At 57.1% G+C, this 17,522-nt stretch overlaps 1 protein-coding gene across 2 annotated transcripts; it reads left to right on the forward strand.

Moving 5' to 3' along the window:
- The first annotated feature begins 2,199 nt into the window (after positions 1 to 2,199).
- Zdhhc8 (zinc finger DHHC-type palmitoyltransferase 8) lies at positions 2,200 to 17,328 on the forward strand. 2 transcript variants are annotated; one of them, XM_042666304.1, is made up of 11 exons: positions 2,200 to 2,411; positions 9,231 to 9,352; positions 9,513 to 9,670; positions 9,761 to 9,933; positions 10,143 to 10,245; positions 10,548 to 10,639; positions 10,812 to 10,953; positions 11,211 to 11,331; positions 11,414 to 11,523; positions 12,717 to 13,717; positions 16,385 to 17,328. In XM_042666304.1, the coding sequence occupies exons 1-11, from the start codon at positions 2,308 to 2,310 to the stop codon at positions 16,593 to 16,595; spliced, it is 2,337 nt and encodes a 778-aa protein (XP_042522238.1). In that variant the 5' UTR covers positions 2,200 to 2,307; the 3' UTR covers positions 16,596 to 17,328. The 2 variants fall into 2 exon arrangements, with proteins under 2 accessions (XP_042522238.1, XP_042522239.1); XM_042666305.1 differs by lacking the exon at positions 16,385 to 17,328 and adding an exon at positions 14,718 to 16,370 and having other exon boundaries at positions 2,284 to 2,411.
- The last annotated feature ends 194 nt before the right edge of the window (positions 17,329 to 17,522 follow it).

A 17,522-nucleotide genomic window follows, 5' to 3' on the forward strand; every position in this document is an offset into this window, starting at 1 on the left:
TTATTGTGAAAATACCATACAGAGGGGTTATAATTACACGGGCAAGGTAAACAAGCATTATTGCCTCCTTTGTTTCCCCTTCCCATCTCTACCCCCTCATCCCCCATCCCCACCCAGTGTGTGTCTTGAATAGGCCTGGTCACTATACTTCAATGTTCAAGGCTAGTGGTGTATCACTTGAGCAGAGCCAAAGTTTCACTTCTGGCTTTTTGGTAGCTACTCTCATGGACTTGTCTGCCCAGGCTGGCTTCAGACCTAGATTCAGTCTCCTGAGTAACCTGAATTACACCTTTTCACCTGGGAAGTGAGTGCCCTCTGGCTTTTATTCTGGAGAGGTTTGAATTGGGAGTCTTTCTTAGAAGCTGGCAACTGAGTAGATATATGTCTCCCCAAAACTTGTAGCCTTGAATACAGCTATGAGGGTAGTAGACTGAGAAGCAATATAAAGAGTAAGAAAACAATCTCAAACCAGATCAGCTATAATGGAGAGTTGAAGAGGGATGCCATGGTGACGTGAGAAGTCAGGAGATGTGAAGCAAGGTGCCCTTCTGGTTTTTCTGATAACAAAATTAATAGCTTTTAAGACTGAACTTTGGGACCATTGTTAAGTAAAAGTTCCTAGAACGAAAGTCCTGGGGTGTAGTGACTTGATCTGATAACACAAGTAGCTTTTGAGTGTCAAAGGAGCAGGTAGTAGATCCATCAGGCTAAGGGTGACCCACATTCTAGCAGTAAGGAGCAAGGTGTGGTACACACCTTGGGGCAGAGGTTTCACCTGTGTTCTGGCCTGCAGGACAGGAGTAAGGACTAGGCCATGGTTGAAATGTGTTCATAGCACTGAGGGCTGGCTAGTGGCCAGCTGGAATTAGCTGGTATGTTTGCCTTTTGGTCTCCATCAGTGCTGTGAGAACTCTCCTTGCCATTATGCCTGGCCTCAGAGTGGGAAGACAAGTTTGGGAGAAAACCCATCATTATTCCTGCTGTTGGATAGCTATGCATTAAGAACCCCGGAGTTGGGTTACTTAACAGCTCACAGCCTGCCTACCTGAGAAGCTAGCTGGATGCTTCACAGAATAAAGATGGACCAAGCTTATAGAGGAGGTATGCCAGGGAGGAGGTGGCTACTGTGCAGAAACAGGTGGGGGAAGAAGAAACCCGTGTCCCATCCCCAACATCCTTGTGGGATGAGCTCCATTGGGTCAGGTTTCAGACTGGAGGGTGCTAGGGTGTTGGAAGAGCCACAACTGAGGGAGGCCTTTGCTGGGATTGCAATGGTGCTTGACAGATTGCTTGCTATCTGAGGCTGCTCTGCCAGGGGAGGCTAAGTGCAGGTGTCCAGTAGCCTGCCAACGTCTCAGGCACCCTCTGATGTTCTCAGATGCCAGTCCACCTTAAGCAGTAGTGCAGCAGAACTGGCTAGTGGGATACCCCGGGGTATGGGGGGAGAATAGGGGAGCCTGTGCACCAGGCCTCCAGCGCCAGTAGTGCTGGCTCTTCCCGATGATGTTTACCTGTCCTGGGGGGAAAGGGGGGCGCTGGCCCTCGTCTCTCTCACCTACAACCGCTGTCTAGCCTGCAGCCTGGGACAGGATGTAGAGGGACCCAAGGGTCTCTGACCAGAGACGAGTGTGGCTGCGAGGTGGGTAGGGTTCGTAACCACAATGGCTCTGCATGGTGACCACCCCCACCTCCACCCTCGTGAGGCTTCTGAAAGAGGGGTTTGGCCCGGCCCAGGAATACCATGAAGCAGAGGCCATCGGCCTACCCTGGGACGCGCTCGGTGCTGGAGCTGTTTAGGAAAAGATCTGTGCATATTGGCCAAGGAGAAGACCCGCGTCGAGGCCAGCGAGCTGGGACCAGGGGTCTTGGCTTTTCCCGCGGTGCCCACCGGACCTGAGAGGCCTGCAGGGTGCGTCGGCTGCGCGGCCTCCGAGAGCCGCCCGCCCCAGACACCCCAAGCCAGGAGTGGCTCCGCCCCTCCGAGGGTCGAGGGGATCGGAGGGCAGGTGCTCCAGGCCACCGGCCGCGCACACCGTACGGAGAGGACGGGAGCCGGCCCGCCCCACCGCGGCCCCCCAGCAGCCCGGTCCACCTTAAGGGGAGCGCTGACATCAGCGCGCCGCCGCCGCCGCCCGTGGGGTGGGATTTCCTTCTCCGCCGCCGCCGCCGCCGCCGCCGCCGCCGCCGCCGCCGCCGCCGCCGCCGCCGCGGATCCCGCGCCGCGTCCACCCCGCCCGACCCCGGCCCGACCCCGGCCGGCCCCGCCCGCCCGGCCCCGGGGAGGGATGCGGCGGCGCGGCGCCCAGGATGCCCCGCAGCCCCGGGACGCGCCTCAAACCCGCCAAGTACATCCCGGTGGCCACGGCGGCCGCGCTGCTGGTCGGCTCCAGCACCCTCTTCTTCGTGTTCACGTGAGTCGGTGCCGCGTCCGGGGCTCTGGGGGCGCAGCGAGGGGCAGCGGGTCGCCGTTTCCGGGGGTGAGGTGGGGGGGTCAGGGGCAGCGGCCCGATGGACTGGGAGGGGCAGGGGTGGGGCAGGCGGGGCGGGGCGCTGGCCGCAGCTTGGTGAGCCCCTATACTGGTTGAGGGGCCGAGGCCCAGTGTGCATTGGTCCTGGGGCACCTGGGACAACTGGGTCTTGTGTGGGGACAGCAGTGCTGGCTGAACGCCTCTGAGTGTGCCTGGCAGGCCCTGGGTGTGGCCGCAACTCTTCCCTCACACAAGATCAGGAGGGGACGTGGGTCACCCATCTGCACTTCTTGCCTGCAGCCGTGGGAGAGTCTTGGGTGGCCTCCCAGCTGGAAGCCCCAGGCCAGAGACAAAGTTGTTCCTGCGTAGGTGTGGTCTGGCTTGTTTGCCACATGCTTGTCCCACAGTCATTGGCCACCCTTGCCCTGGCTGGCCCTCTGCCCTCCCTTGGCAGCTCTCAAGACCCCAATGGTTATCAGAGTTGAAGAAAGCCACGCTGGGCTGGACCAGGGACAGACATTTGTACTGCAGTGGGCTGGCTGTGGGGGCGGCCAAGACCTTAGAGAACCGCCTGTGTAGTCTGAGCTTCTTTCCATGGGCTGTCTTACTAGCCAGAGTGACCTGCTGATCTTCCGTGGTCACAGAGTCCCTCTAGAGAGTCTTAAGGAATCAGAGGACTTTAGGCTTCACTTGTGAGGATCACTGATCTTTTACCCTTTCCACAAATTCTAATAAGGGGTCTAATACAGCCAGACTGATGACCATCTGTTCCCAGGGAGGGAAGTCCCTGAGTGTAAGAGAACCTGAGTGGGCAGAGAAGCCATCCTGGTGCCCTTTCACCTTCTAGGAGCTGGAGGGGTTGGGGGGTGTTGTAGGAGAGTGCTGTGTGTCTGTGTATGTGTGTGTGTGCGTGTGCATGTGTGTGCACACACACACATGTATATGTGTGGTGAGGCTGAATTAGGTGCCTGTAGAAGCTTGAGAGCCCCTACCTGGAGGCTGGGGTGGGGTAGTTGCAGGCTGCCAAAAGTGGGTTTAAAAAAGGCCTGTGTGGACGGGCTTATTTCTAGCTCTAGAGAGCCAACGTGTTCTTGTCACTCAGATGTTGCTGACTGTGGGGCAGAGAGGGGTGGGCGGTGGTGGTGGGGATTAGGGAGCCAGGCCCCCCCTTCTTTTTTGTTTTTTTTTTTTAATGCTGTTACTAGGGCTTGAACTCAGGTCTGAACATTGCCTTTTAGCTTTTATGCTCAGGGCTAGTGCTCTACCACTTGGGCCACACCTCCACTTCCAACTTTGCTAGTTAATTGCAGATAAAAATCTCTTGGACTTGGCTTTGAGCCTTGATCTTCAGATCTCAGCCTCATGAGTAGCTAAGATTATAGGCCACCTGTCTTTATTAGCGCTTCTTGGGGGAATGGGCCCAGCTGAGTGAAGGTGTCTATCCTGGGTTCAGGTGCTGTTCAGTGTCTCCAAACTTTAAAACTAAGGTGTATTTTCTATGGAGAACTTGTGAACTGCAGGGGAAAATGTTTTAAAAGAAATCAAGATTTATCTCCAAATACCTCCCCCTTTTATCTTCTCTAGGGTCCTTAGCACCCTGGTGTCACCTCTGTATTACCTGGACCACATGTTGGCTTACATTTGTGGGTCACTCACCTATGAATTATAAGATTACTCCTGTGAACTTGGTTTCGAGTGTGTGTGTGTGTGTGTGTGTGTGTGTGTGTGTGTGTGTGTGGCGCGTGCGTGCACACTGATGCATGCCAGTACTGAGGCTTGAACCCAGGAAATGGGCACTGTCCCTGAGCTTTTATGCTTAAGGCTAGTGCTCTAACAATTTTGAGCCAAAGTACGATTTCTGGTATGTTGATAGTTAATCAGAGGTAAGAGTCTCATAGACTTTCTTGACCGGGTTGGCTTTGAACTTCAATTCTTAGATCTCAGTCTCCTGAGTACTAGGATTATAGTGAGCCACATACCCGGCTTGGCTCCCTTTTGAACTGAAACTGGGTTCTGGAATCATGGACAGTGGCCCTGTTTAGGTGTGGGGTTCATTTTGGGCACAGTGCCTCAGCCTGTGTGTGGCCTGATCTGACCTCAGCTGGCCTAAGAGGAGGTGGGGGATATACCCCGATATAATGGGGACTCAAGAGTGCTCTAAGATCCCAAGCCTGGGACCCTAGCCTGCCCTTCCCTGGTCTGTTAGGCTCCTCCAGATGGCTCTATTTCTGAGAAGGTGGTGGGCTGTGTCAATTCTGGGTAGGTGGGGGTTCAGGTGGGTCACGTTGGTTGGGTGTCCTCCTCAGGATGTTTTTCTTGTTCCCTCAGTGCCACCGTCCAGTCATGTGTCTAGGTCCAGGCCCAAACACCTCAGACAGGACCCCAAAAGGGGAGCCACTTCCTATCCTGCCCTTGGGGCCTACTTCAGGTGTGGCTTCTTTGTTCCTTGGATTTTTCTAAATGATTAGCGGTCCTGGGGTCTCCACTTTGAATTCAGTGAATATGAGTGCCCCCCATCTAGGGCAGATTCCTTTCACACACCAAGTGGACAGTTGAACCTCAGGCCTGAAGGATCAGGGACCATGCTCACAAAAGAGGCAGGGCTGTCAGGATGGCAGGGGATCTCCTTAAGAAAGGTTGGGTATGGGAAGGATGCCCAAATGTGGGGTGCAACCTCTGAGGACAGGGTGCATGGCAAAGCCCTCCTTCAAGAAGCTTTCCTGGGTTCTTGATAGCATTTATGCACCCCCCCCACCCCATTCTCCAGCCCCCAGGGCCATAGAAACCCTTTTTGAAGTGTTACAATGCCAGGCTGGGTCAGGTACTGGGAGGAGTTCCAAGGCCTTTGGGCCCTGCCTCTGCCCTGACTTTCCCTAGAGCTAATTTTCAGAGAGACAAGGAACTTACCCTACTGAAGGCTGGGACTGACTGGCAATCCCAGAGCTGGGTTAGGCCATCTTGTCTCTGTTTGTAGCATCTGGGATGGTATGGCTGGTCCCCCAGATGGGTCTGAGCCCTTTCCCTGCTTGGAGGCCCAGCTCAGCTAACAGTTTAGGCCTGGGAACCACCCAGCCACATAGGCCTAGGTAAAAGAAGCTACAACTAGGGCCTCTGGAGCAGAAGTCTGAGGGGTAGAAGAAGTTCAGTGTGACTCCCCTGGCATGATGCACTGGTATGACCTGGGGAATCCCTGGCCTCTTGTGCCTCACTTTCCTTCTCCCCAAGTGTCTATAGGGACTGTATAGATGGGTGCAGCTGTTTCACAGTCCAAAGGCCCTATCTGGAATGGCAGGGCAGAGTGGCTGCTGACCTGGGGGTCCTGGATACCCCCATGGGCCAGAGTTATTCTCAAATGCAAACAGTGTTAACGAAGAATCTGATTTAAATGAAAACATCTTAGTTAAAATTTTCCATTCCACATTTAGCTGTGGCAGACATTCTGTCCCCAAAACCAGTCCCCCCTCCCCATCTCTGGGCGGTGTCTCTCTGTTGGGACCTCCACCCTGGGTGGAGCCCACAGTGGTGGCTTATGTCCCAGCCATGTCCCTGTGGCTCAGAAGACATGGCTGGAGCTGGAGGAGTGCTCTTGGCCTCAGAGCAGGGCCCTCAGACCCTCTTGGCTCCCAGCACCACTTGAATCAGCTAGGAGAATGTCTTAGGGAAGTGGTAGCCCCTGCCCTGTTCACTACAGGCCACATGATGCTCCACCCAAGAATGGGCCTGAAGCCCGTCTGTCTCTTCATGACCCTTTTCCCTCAAGGTAGGGCAGGCAGGGTGGGCCCATCCTGTAGGCCTAGGCTGGAATGGAGTCCTGTTCCTCACAGGTAGAGGAGCCTCCTGGAGCACAGGATACAGGAGTGCCTCTTGTGCTATCATGGGGCAGTGGGAAGCTCAGAGAGGCAGAGGGGCTTGCATGGGTACCTGCAATGGCCAGCCAATCTGGGGCTAGACAGGGCCAGGGAAAGTAGGAGGAAGGGTATATCTGGACATGTGTCTATTCACATGTGACTATCTGTACGTCTCTGTGCATGAACACATGTGCAAGCATGCTTGTGTGGTATGCGTATGTTCCTTCATATGTCTTCCTGCATGCATGTGTCTCTGACATGTGGATGTGTTTGTGTGTGTTCATGCACCTGTGCTTTCATGTCTACATATTTACCTGTGCCGAGGCCTGCATATGTACCAACATACCTTGGGGCATGTTTACATATGTGTTTTCCTGTGTGTATGAGCCTATGTGTGTTCTTTCTCCCTGACTTAGCTCACAAGCTTTCTGAGTCTGAGTCCTGCCTAGGCCCTAGAGGGCTAGCCAGTGGGCCTGTCCCCCTTAGGAGGGATCTAGGCCAGAAGGTCCCTCAATGGCACCTGGGAGAGATGGGAGAGGACTGCTCCTGGGCCCAGTACAAGCATCAATGGCTGGAGATGGTTGGGAGAGCAGGGACTCAGGTCCCAGTTAGAGAAACTCAGGCCTTCCTGACACCCAGCTAAGCCCCTGGCCTCCCAGGCCCTCCAGTAGGCAGTACAAACCCATCATGGGCTACCTAGAATCTCAGTGCAATTGCTGCTCTGTCAGTGTAAATTTTCAAACATGGCATGGCACTGCCCCTACTGGTTCCTGGGCATCTCATTCAGGCCTTCTGAGTCCACTTGACCTGGCCAGGGATATTGAGGCTTAAGGAGGGCACCATTAGTACAGCCTGCTCCCTGGTGGGGAGCTCTAGTTATTGTGCCCACCTCACAGGTAAATGCTGAGGCCAGTCCAAGTGAGGGCTAGGAGCTAGGTTCTGAGCCTTGCTCAGATGCAGACAAACTCCAAGACCTCTGATCTTTGTCTCCTTGTCTATAAACAGGAACATAGCAGTCACCCCCCTCTGCATGGCTAGGAGAATCAAGTGCCAGGTGCATGCAAGATTGGCTCTGTGGATGCAAGGACAGAGCCCAAGGATACCCTCAACACATGCCCTCCAACCCTTAGCGAGCATCTCGCCATCCATGTCTGTGTGTGTCTGCCTGCCCCCATTTCTAGCCAGTCCCAGGACTCCTTGGCTCTTCCTTTCCTAGAGCAGCTGTTTCTAGGATTTAATGCTTATCTGTTACTATCTTGAAATTCTCAATTCTTTAACAAGGGGGTCTACATTTTTATTTGCACCAATTTTGTAGCCAGTCCTTTCCGAGAAGTATTGTCAGGAGCTTGCTCATGCTGCCCAAATGGGGTTGGAGGGGGTCTCCCCTCCCCTTGAAGGAGGGGCTAAGCTGGTTTTTGCACGATGTGTCTTGCCCTTGCCTGTCCTCACCAGCATTTAGGGAGTGGTCCTGTCTTAGGGTTCCAGTGGGGCTGCTGGAGGCTGTTGGATTGGAGGTCATCTGTATGCTGGGTGAGGTGGAGAATGGGAAAGGAAGGCCTGTGAGGCTGCTAGGGTGAGGGGTGGCTGAGGAAGATCCTCCTGGCTGAGGGACCCCTGAGGTCATAGTCACAGCCTGGGTCCTTATGATGTGCATTCATAATAGCCCAGAAGCAGAGGAAGGGGCAACACGGCTCTCGGCCCCACGGAGGGTGCTGCCGTGGGAAGCAGTCTTTAAATAGCCTCTTGCTTTCCACTAAAAATAGTTCTGCTGCCATGGAGGTGGTTGCTGGGGCGGCAGGGCTGGCTCCTGGCCAAGGCAGGCGTGGGTGCCTGGCATGGACAGTGTGCACTGGGGTGGCGGGCAGCCATGGGCCTCCACACACCCTGCTGGTGGTCACCCTCACGCCATCCCCAGGGTCCAGGGCAGCTGTGGGGGATCTCCACCTGCCTGACTCCACAGAGGGTCTGAGTGTCAGGAGGGGAGTGAGCCTCTTTCAGGCCCCTCCTCTTGTCACAGCAGGAGAGATCGAGACTGAGGCCAATGGGTGGACTTGGACACACTGCAAGATTGAGGCTAGGGGCTTGGGGATTGGCTGGTTTCCATGGAGGGCATTCTAGATAGGATCTGTGAGGGCTGGGGCAGACATTCTGCAGAGAGATGTGCAAGGCCCTTCCAGAGAGGTGTGAGGGGAGCCAGGAGTCCTGGAAGGCTTCCCGGAAGAGGAGGCGAACTTGGAGCCAAGCAAGTACTGTGGGGTGACAAAGAGATGGGAAGGGGTAGGAGCCTTGTGCTTTTCCAGCATCTCTAAGCTTTCTTTGCTGCCATCTGGAAGGCAAAAAGAAGGGACTGTCCGGGGCAGAGCCACTATCCTAAGGAAGTGTATATTTGTGGGTGGTACCCTTCTTGCATTTGTTGACCCAGGTGAGGGGCCAGGGTGAAGCCTAGGTCTAACCCCAGCTTCCTAGCAGGTCACCAGCCTCTGTCCATAGTAGCAGGTGGACATTGTAGGCTGATTTGCCATCCTGAGTACTCACTTCCTGTCTGTGCCCCCCTCCCCAGGGCAGGGGAACTAGGAAAGTTGTAACTGAGCTGGGAGGACTTTCATGGCTTTGGCTTGAGCCAGTCTTCCCAAGTGGTGTGACCCAGGCTGATGGGCTTCTCTGAGCCTGTTTCCTCAACTGAATTATGTTTGAAATAGTCCAGAGGGAGGGTGGTGGGGGTCTCAGAGCTGGCATATGAGGAGCCTCCAGTGGTTAAGCCAAGCTGCCATGACAGCGATGGTCTCCCGCTGGCACCCTCTCAGACCCTGCTGGTGGGCACAGCTGCATGCAGGTGACCATGCATCAGGGCTCTGCCCCTCGCCTCCGCGCCATGACCCTCACAACCAGCTCTCTGCCCCACTGTCCATTGCAGGTGCCCATGGTTGACAAGAGCCGTGTCCCCAGCCATTCCTGTTTACAATGGCATCATCTTCCTCTTTGTCCTTGCCAACTTCAGCATGGCTACCTTCATGGACCCTGGCGTCTTCCCCCGAGGTAGGGCCCTGTGCTACAGGGCTGTAGTAGTGTATGAGCAGCTAATGTGGAAGAGATGTGTGGGTTCCCAGTGGATGGGCTGAGCAGAGATGGGTGATAGGCTCTCTGGCTAGAAAGTCTTCCTGCATCCTTGACTCCCTGCCTGGCTTTTGATCTGCAGCGGATGAAGACGAGGACAAGGAGGATGACTTCCGGGCCCCACTGTACAAGAATGTAGACGTGAGGGGAATCCAGGTCCGCATGAAGTGGTGTGCCACGTGCCACTTCTACCGACCGCCACGCTGCTCACACTGCAGCGTCTGTGACAACTGCGTAGAGGTGACTGTCCAGCTGCACCCCGTACCCCTCTACCCAGGCCCTCTACCTGTCCCTGTCTGTCACATGTCCTGATGGACTGCTTCTGCCCAGGACTTTGACCATCACTGCCCCTGGGTCAACAACTGCATTGGGCGTCGCAACTACCGCTACTTCTTCCTGTTCCTGCTCTCACTCAGTGCACACATGGTGGGTGTCGTGGCCTTTGGGCTGGTCTACGTGCTGAACCACGCTGAGGGGCTGGGAGCTGCCCACACCACCATCACGTATCCTTGATCCCTTTATGCCCCACGCCAAAGGCAGCATGGGCCGATAACATGTGTTGCAGGGGAAACTGAGGTTCTTAGGGACCAGTCAGCTGCTGGGTGGGAGATGGCTCCTGGGGGGAGAGGGTGGATATCCCTTGGTGGGCAGGGGAGATATTTGTCCCCAGGTACTTGCTCCTTGCCTGTTGCTAGTGGCCTTAACGTGCCAGCATGGCTGTCATGTGTGTGGCTGGCCTCTTCTTCATTCCTGTCATCGGCCTCACTGGCTTCCATGTGGTGCTGGTCACTCGGGGGCGCACCACCAACGAACAGGTGCAGATCCTGCCCAGAACTGAGCCTTGGGAACCTTTTATGAGGTGGTTTGTGCAGCTGGGAGAGGAGGGGCTCAAGGTGGGACCATGCCTGCCCTATCCCCTGCACTTCTGACTGGTGGACATTGCAGCCACCAACTTAGGGCTTGGGAATGGTGCAGCTCCCCGCAGGGCTGACTCTGCCCCAAGCTGCCTCCCAGGAGGACCACTTCTGAGGACCCCCAAATGTCTCTGCCTGTCCCCCTGCCTGCCCTGACTTGGACCCTGGGTGGCCAGACTGGCTGAGGGGTCCCGTGTCCACAGGTGACTGGGAAGTTCCGCGGGGGTGTGAACCCCTTCACCAGAGGCTGCTATGGGAACGTGGAGCACGTGCTATGCAGCCCCCTGGCGCCCCGGTGAGGCCCGGCCTAGGCAGGGGGGCAAGGGGGCCTATGCCGGGTGTGGGGTGGGCAGCCTCGGACCCTCAGCCTGGTCCCTCTCTACTCTTGCCAGGTGGGGCTGGCCCTGCCCTTGGTGTGTGTTCACAGCCAGGTCGCTTGGCCGCTGACCCCCCTGCCCCTGGCACAGGTACGTGGTGGAGCCACCCCGGCTGCCGCTCTCCCTGAGCCTGAAGCCACCCTTCCTTCGGCCTGAGCTCCTGGAGCGAGCTGCACCTCTCAAGGTCAAGCTTAGTGACAATGGGCTGAAGGCAGGCCTGGGCCGAAGCAAGGTGGGGGCCTGGGCTGGAATGGGAGAAGGGATGGGAGTCAAACCCTTGGAGCAGGGAAACAGGCAGACTGGAGAGGCTAGCTGAGGGGCAGAGATGCCATGCTGGGTCCCCCATCTGGATGAAGGCCCAGAAGAGCTGGAAGGGGAGGGATTAGTGGGCAAATTCTCTGGAGGGGTCCCGGGGCTACAGGAAGAAAGCCTCAGTTAAGTGCTACCCCTCGTCCAAGCCCCACCCACCACTAACCCCACCCCTCCCAGTCCAAAGGCAGCCTGGACCACCTGGATGAGAAGCCACTGGACCTCGGACCACCACTGCCTCCCAAGATAGAGGCCAACACCTTTGGAGGAGACCTGAAGACCCCAAGACCTGGCAGCGCTGGTGAGCTGGTGTAGCCACGCTGGGAGAGGGACATGGATGAACCTGCATTACACCCTACTCTGATAGTGGTCTCTCTCCCCAGAGAGTGCCCTATCAGTGCAGAGGACCAACCCGCCAACACCTGCCATGTACAAGTTCCGCCCTGCCTTCCCCACTGGTCCTAAGCCACCCTTCTGTGGGCCTACTGAGCAGGTAAGGCCATTTCTCCCCCCCCTCTCTGAAAGGCCTGCCCCTCAGGATGGCCTGCCCATGACCTATACCTTGGCGAAGGCCCCACCTGGGTCACAGAGGGCCATGTGCACACCTGCAGCGCCCCACACTGTAGACATTCTGAGCTAGGGTTAGTTAGAGGGGAACGAGGTGAGGTGTTCTGGGAGGGGCTGGTTCTGGTGGTCTCAGCTTAGCATCTCGGTCCTTTGGCTGGCATTACTCATAGGCCATGTGGGCAGCTGCATTCCCAACAGTGCATGCATAGAGTGCCTAAAATCCCACTCTTACTCACTCTGTAAGGCCTATGGGAAGCATTTGGGATTGGAGATTTGAGAAAGCACATTTATTTTCCCCAAGTTCAGTATTCAGTTGTTCATACCTATGGAGCAGGTAGAGGCTCTGGTTAGTGGAACAATCCGGAGTCCCAAGTATTCCCAGTGATGCTATCCCTCATGGAGGGCCACCCTGAGAGGCAGGACTATAGCTCGACCCCATGCATCTAAGACCAGCTTCACCACTACGGATCCTTTCTCCTGAGAATCCATGTCCTGCTACATTTACCCCAGGGGACAATGGACAGGATAGTAGTCTGGGCCTCCTGGCAAAGGGTCTGGTCTCAGTAGGCATGCAGTAGTAGGCCTGTCCCACTGTGAGAGTTACCACTGGCTGGGTACAGGGGTTCTAGGCACCTTCTCCACATTACTCCTTCCCAGACCTGACCTGCATATCCAGGTCATGTGTGTCCTCACCTCCTTTGGGTTGTGTGATTTCTGTGGTCCCACTCAGTCTGAGTAGCAAACCCCTATCCCCTCCAATCACAGTCGCTGCCTGTGACTGTGGCTGCCCTGAGCAGGTGGGCCCTGGGCGAGGTACAGTCCAGGATTGCAGCCCTGGGGATGTGTAGCAGCTAGCTCTGACCTGGATCTTTGTGTTGGCCTAGGCCCCTCCCAGGGAATGTGGGTCAGGCCCCTCACAGCCTTCCATTGCCTCTGGATTCCCTAGTTTCCTTCCATAGCGGGGAGAGAGGTGCATGGTCAGGACACAGGAACTAGTATCAGCTAGGGCTGCTGCCATGGAGGATGTGCCTGGAATTATAGTCTCCATGTGGGCACAGAGCCCAGGGTGGCTTGCAGGCAGAGTGGTGGGCAAAGCAAAAGCGGCTTGTTTACCCACAGGTCACAGGCCCTGATTCCCTGACCCTGGCAGACGACAGCACTCACAGCCTAGACTTGGTGTCTGAGCCCAGCCTGGACCTCCCAGACCTTGGGCCTGGTGGCCTACACTCCGCCTATCCACCGTCCCCACCTCTCAGCGCCACTGATGCCTTCTCGGGTGCTTTGCGCTCCCTGAGTCTCAAGGCTGCCAGCCGGAGGGGTGGGGATCATGTGGCCCTGCAACCCCTGCGCTCTGAGGGTGGGCCCCCTACGCCCCACCATGGCCTCTTTGCACCCCATGCATTGCCCAACCGAAATGGCAGCCTGTCCTATGACAGTCTGCTTAACCCTGGCTCTCCCAGTGGCCACGCCTGCCCGGCACACCCCTCTGTCAGCATGGCTGGCTATCACTCACCCTACCTGCACCCTGGGGTGGCGGGTGACCCACCGCGGCCCCCACCCCGTAGCTTCAGTCCCGTGCTGGGACCCCGGCCTCGGGAGCCCTCTCCTGTGCGCTATGACAACCTGTCGCGGACCATTATGGCCTCCATCCAGGAGCGCAAGGACAGGGAAGAGCGAGAGCGGCTGCTGCGCTCCCAGGCTGACTCTCTTTTTGGCGACTCTGGAGTCTATGACACGCCCAGCTCCTACAGCCTACAGCAGGCCAGTGTGCTGTCGGAGGGTCCCCGTGGCTCAGTGCTGCGCTATGGCTCCAGAGATGACCTGGTGTCTGGGCCTGGCTTTGGTGGTGCCCGCAACCCTGCCCTGCAGTCATCACTGTCCTCTCTGTCCAGCTCTGTGAGCCGAGCACCTCGGACATCCTCTTCCTCCCTGCAGGCTGACCAGGCCAACAACAATGCCCCAGGGCCTCGGCCGGGCAGTGGCTCACACAGGTCACCTGCACGCCAGGGTCTGCCCTCCCCACCAGGCACTCCCTGCTCGCCCCCTTACTCGGGTCCCAAAGCTGTCGCCTTCATCCACACGGACCTCCCGGAACGGCCACCCTCGCTGGCTGTGCAAAGGTGGGTGCTTGTTGGTATGGGTGGGCCTCCCTGTACAGGACAGCCAACCAGCCATCTCTTGGCCTGGTACCCATGTGTCCTGAAGACCTATGGTTATGGGGACAGAGTGGGGTAGTGAGCCTTATCCTGCCCTGAGGGCCCCTAGTTGCCCTGGATAGGGGTGATCTGCCTCTGGGTACACTGTGTGTGGGAGAGGCAGAGCACATTAAAAGGGCCTTGGGGTATCTTCCTTGGGAGTTGGTTCCATATGAAATGTAGGCCTCCTTTGGACATCTGACTGTATGCTACTTCAGGAGGCTGGGGCTGAGAGCAACATCTTAATGAAAAAATCTACCATACAGAGTCCCAGGAAGTAGGGGCCTCCCTCCTGCTTATGGATGGGGTGGGCTGGTAACCGGCTACTCACAGGCCAGGTCCAAGTGGGAGAGCTGAGCTCATGAATAGGATGTGGCATTGTCACAGCATTGTCCTGGCTCTGCCCCAATCAGGCCCCAGCCACCGAGTACAGTCATAAAGCTTCAGCAGGGATCTCTGTCCAGGTTACTTGGCCACAGAGGGGCCCGGGGGCACAGGTGCAAATGGTGTGGCTCTTGAGTAAGGCTTCCCCAACCTATACTCTCTTCAATTTTTTTTGGAGTGGGGGAGGGTCAAGGAAGGGGCAGCCAAGGGAATAAAGGGGTCCCTCCCTCTTAGTCAGTGCTGGCCAGCTCAGAAGGCAGGATGGAAGCCCTTTATTTTCCTTAAAAAATGTACCATGCAGGGTCATCCTCGGGCTTCCCAGCTCAGGACATCAGGATGGAATAGAACAAAGCAGTACCTTAGGGCTCTGCCAGTATCAGCTGACAGGGATTGAGGGTCCCAGGAAGATGACAGTGTCCTATGACAGCAGGGACTGCCCGGGATCCAGGACACAGGGCTCCCATCCACGTCTGTGTGCGTCCTGTTGCCCACCATCTTGTGTTCACTGTGGGCACGTGTATATGTGCTTATTTTAATGCAGGGACCACCCTCAGCTGAAGACCCCCCCAAGTAAGCTTAATGGGCAGTCCCCAGGCCTGGCCCGCCTGGGGCCTGCTGCTGGCCCCGTGGGGCCCTCCGCCAGCCCTGCCCGGCACACGCTGGTTAAGAAGGTGTCCGGCGTGGGTGGGACTACGTACGAGATCTCCGTGTGAGAACGGACTGCCACTCATTCACCATGGCGCCCCGGGGATCAGAAACCCCACGGCTGCTTCCCCCATCCCCACCGACTTCTCTGCCCCAGGGAGATGAGGCTGCCCACGCCTGGTGTGGATGCATCAGCAGGAGAGCGCGCCCTGCCTCCACAAGCTTGTTTCTATGCCCTGGACCTAGCCACCCACTCATCTGCTCATGGGACACACAGGTTCCCAGGCGAGGCTATGGGTCCGTGCCACTGCGGGCGCACGGGGGACCCGGACTGCTTCCTCCATCAGCCAAGCTCAACTCTGCCACCCATCACCCCACCCTTCTCTCTCCCCAGACCCACAGCCCCATGATCCACCACTCCCCCTTACAGATCTGAACCTCTGACACCCTGCTGTCCCAGCTGTTCCTAATGCATTGCCTTTCACTGATCTGGCTGGAAGCTTGTAGTTTGGCAAGGTCCATGCTTCTGCAGGGGGTGTAGCCCTTACCTGCTCTGGGTTATGACAGATGGGTAGACAGACAGATATCCAACTATGGCAGGAGTCCTAGCTCCATGGTGTCCAGTCTTGCCCGGCCGCTGGGTTTGTGTCCCCGTGTCTGTGTGCTGTGCTGCTGTGCCATGTGTTAGCGCTCGGCCAATGCTGTCCATTTCATCGAAGCCTTAACTTCTGCTTTTATGCTCTTGTGGGAGGCCATGGGTGGCAGGTGGGAGCAGGCATGGGTGCCCTATGGCTGCCCCCGGGGGATGGAGAGACCTGGAGCCCCTTCTCAAGCCCTCAGGCCCTCCCTGCCAAACTGGAGAATCCTCACACCCCCAAGGCATTCAAAGGCCCTGGCCCTGCCCCGGCCAGTGCCATGCGGAAAGCACATGGGGAGGGGGTCAGTGCTCCCCCTCACGTCAGGGACCTGAGTAAGCACATGGCAGCGTCTGCTTGCGTTGTGTCTGTTTTATGTTTTTATATTTACATCTATATATCTATAATTTTATTAAAAAAAGAAAAAGAGTCACTTTCCTTTCCTTGGGCAAGGCCAGGGCTGTGGGTCCAGGGCCCCAGGGAGCAGAGGGAGGGTCTCAGGCAGGGTGGATAGACCGGCACGGGGCAGTGCATTCTTCAGGGAGAGGACTCGGGCAGTGGGGGCTGGTGGTGGGTCTTCAGCTGGTGAGTATAAGGGGCTCTTGGTAGTTAAGTGTTTAGGGAAAGACTGAGGCTGCAGCTGCCCCAAGTGGTCCCCAGGATACCAGGGGTATGACATGGGACCTCCAGCTGGCTAGGGGCCCTGTAGGAAATTGCTGTAATGACTGCCATATGCTACTGACAGGATTGGGATATGGCAGGGCTTGGACAGCTTGGGAAGGATCTGGGAGGCTGGGGTGGGCATGGGTGGCTCAGGGAGGGGGTGTCTCAGATGTGTCCTGAGCCTTAGGTCCCACAACCCTACCCCACTCCTCCCACCCTGACCTCCACTTTTCTGCTTCTCTCTCACGGACGCCGCGGCCCACAGAGGGCGAATTGGCACCTGTAGCCATGGATGGGGGTGGCGTGGCCAGCCCAGGGGGACCCCTGGCCTGCACCTGTGCCACCTTGGCCGTCCTGAGGACCGCCCGTCACTGCGGGCCCCTTGGAACCAAGCTGCTGGCGCACCCCCTCGCGGGACCATGTGCCGTCTGCATTCGGCTGCGTCCAGCCTCTTCCCCAGCCTCTCAGGGCCCTAGTGGGATGCCAAGTAGGCAGCTCTGGGACCCTGTACAGCCCAGCTGAGACCCAGGAAACCAGACTGCTTTGGACCCTGGGTTGAGGCTGAGGGGGTCCCCTCTCCACCAGCCACATCTTGACTGACCCCACCCTGCCAGGGCCTGTGACCCTGTGTCCAAGAGACCTCAGGAAGTCCCCCACCTGCTGCAGGGCTCCAATGCCCCCATTTGGGGTGGCCCTAGAGTTGTTGGGACCAGCAGGATTCTTGCTCCAGCCTTCCTTCCCCTCTTAGCACTTTAAATTAAGCCACTTCCTCCTGGGGAGCCCAGGCCTCTGTGGGCAGAGCGGGGATGGGGGCCTCAGGTTACCCCTGCAGGTTACTGCACGCCCCCAAACCTGTCCCCAGCACATGAACAGATGCCTTAACTTCCTGGAGCTGTCAGCCAGTAGGATGAGCCTGACCTACCCAGCCAGCTCTGCCCCTTGTCTGCCCACCGGCTCCTATCCCTGCCTCTGCCCTGCTCTGGCTCCACCTGAGCTGTTTGCATCCAGGACAAGGCCTAGCTCAAAGGGCTGGGCCTGCCAACCCTGAATGCCCCAGGACAGAGCAGGACAGAGTCCTGCCAGCCCTCTCTCCTGCACAGGGCCCCTGTCCCAGGGTCCACCCTGAGCAGCAACTCTTTATTTCTCCCATTTCGGGACAAGAAAGCCACAATGCTTTTCTCTATTCCAAAAGGTACCCCTTTCCCTCAATTTAATTTCCCCAATAAAATTTTTGGTGTTTACTTCCATTGCTCTGTCCATGGGGTCGGATGGGGGGGCTCGTTTGAGCCTTGGGCTGTGGCAGGAGGCTGGACTGGACAGGGACCCTGAGTGGAGACAGCCCAGGTGGGTGGCAAAGGTACAGAGCAGGATATGTGAGGGTCATGAGGTCAGTGAGTTAGCTA

Source organism: Dipodomys spectabilis, unplaced genomic scaffold, assembly GCF_019054845.1.
Source record: "Dipodomys spectabilis isolate Male_0828 unplaced genomic scaffold, ASM1905484v1 ptg000363l, whole genome shotgun sequence".
NCBI lineage: Eukaryota > Metazoa > Chordata > Mammalia > Rodentia > Heteromyidae > Dipodomys > Dipodomys spectabilis.

What these genes read in the sequence shown, in the direction of transcription:
- Zdhhc8 (XM_042666304.1), top strand. Translation starts at nt 2,308, where the DNA reads ATGCCCCGCAGCCCCGGGACGCGCCTCAAACCCGCCAAGTACATCCCG. An exon ending in CCCAAGACCTGGCAGCGCTG is followed by an intron (nt 11,332 to 11,413) that starts GTGAGCTGGTGT and finishes CTCTCTCCCCAG; the next exon opens with AGAGTGCCCTATCAGTGCAG. An exon ending in CCCTCGCTGGCTGTGCAAAG is followed by an intron (nt 13,718 to 16,384) that starts GTGGGTGCTTGT and finishes CGCGGCCCACAG; the next exon opens with AGGGCGAATTGGCACCTGTA.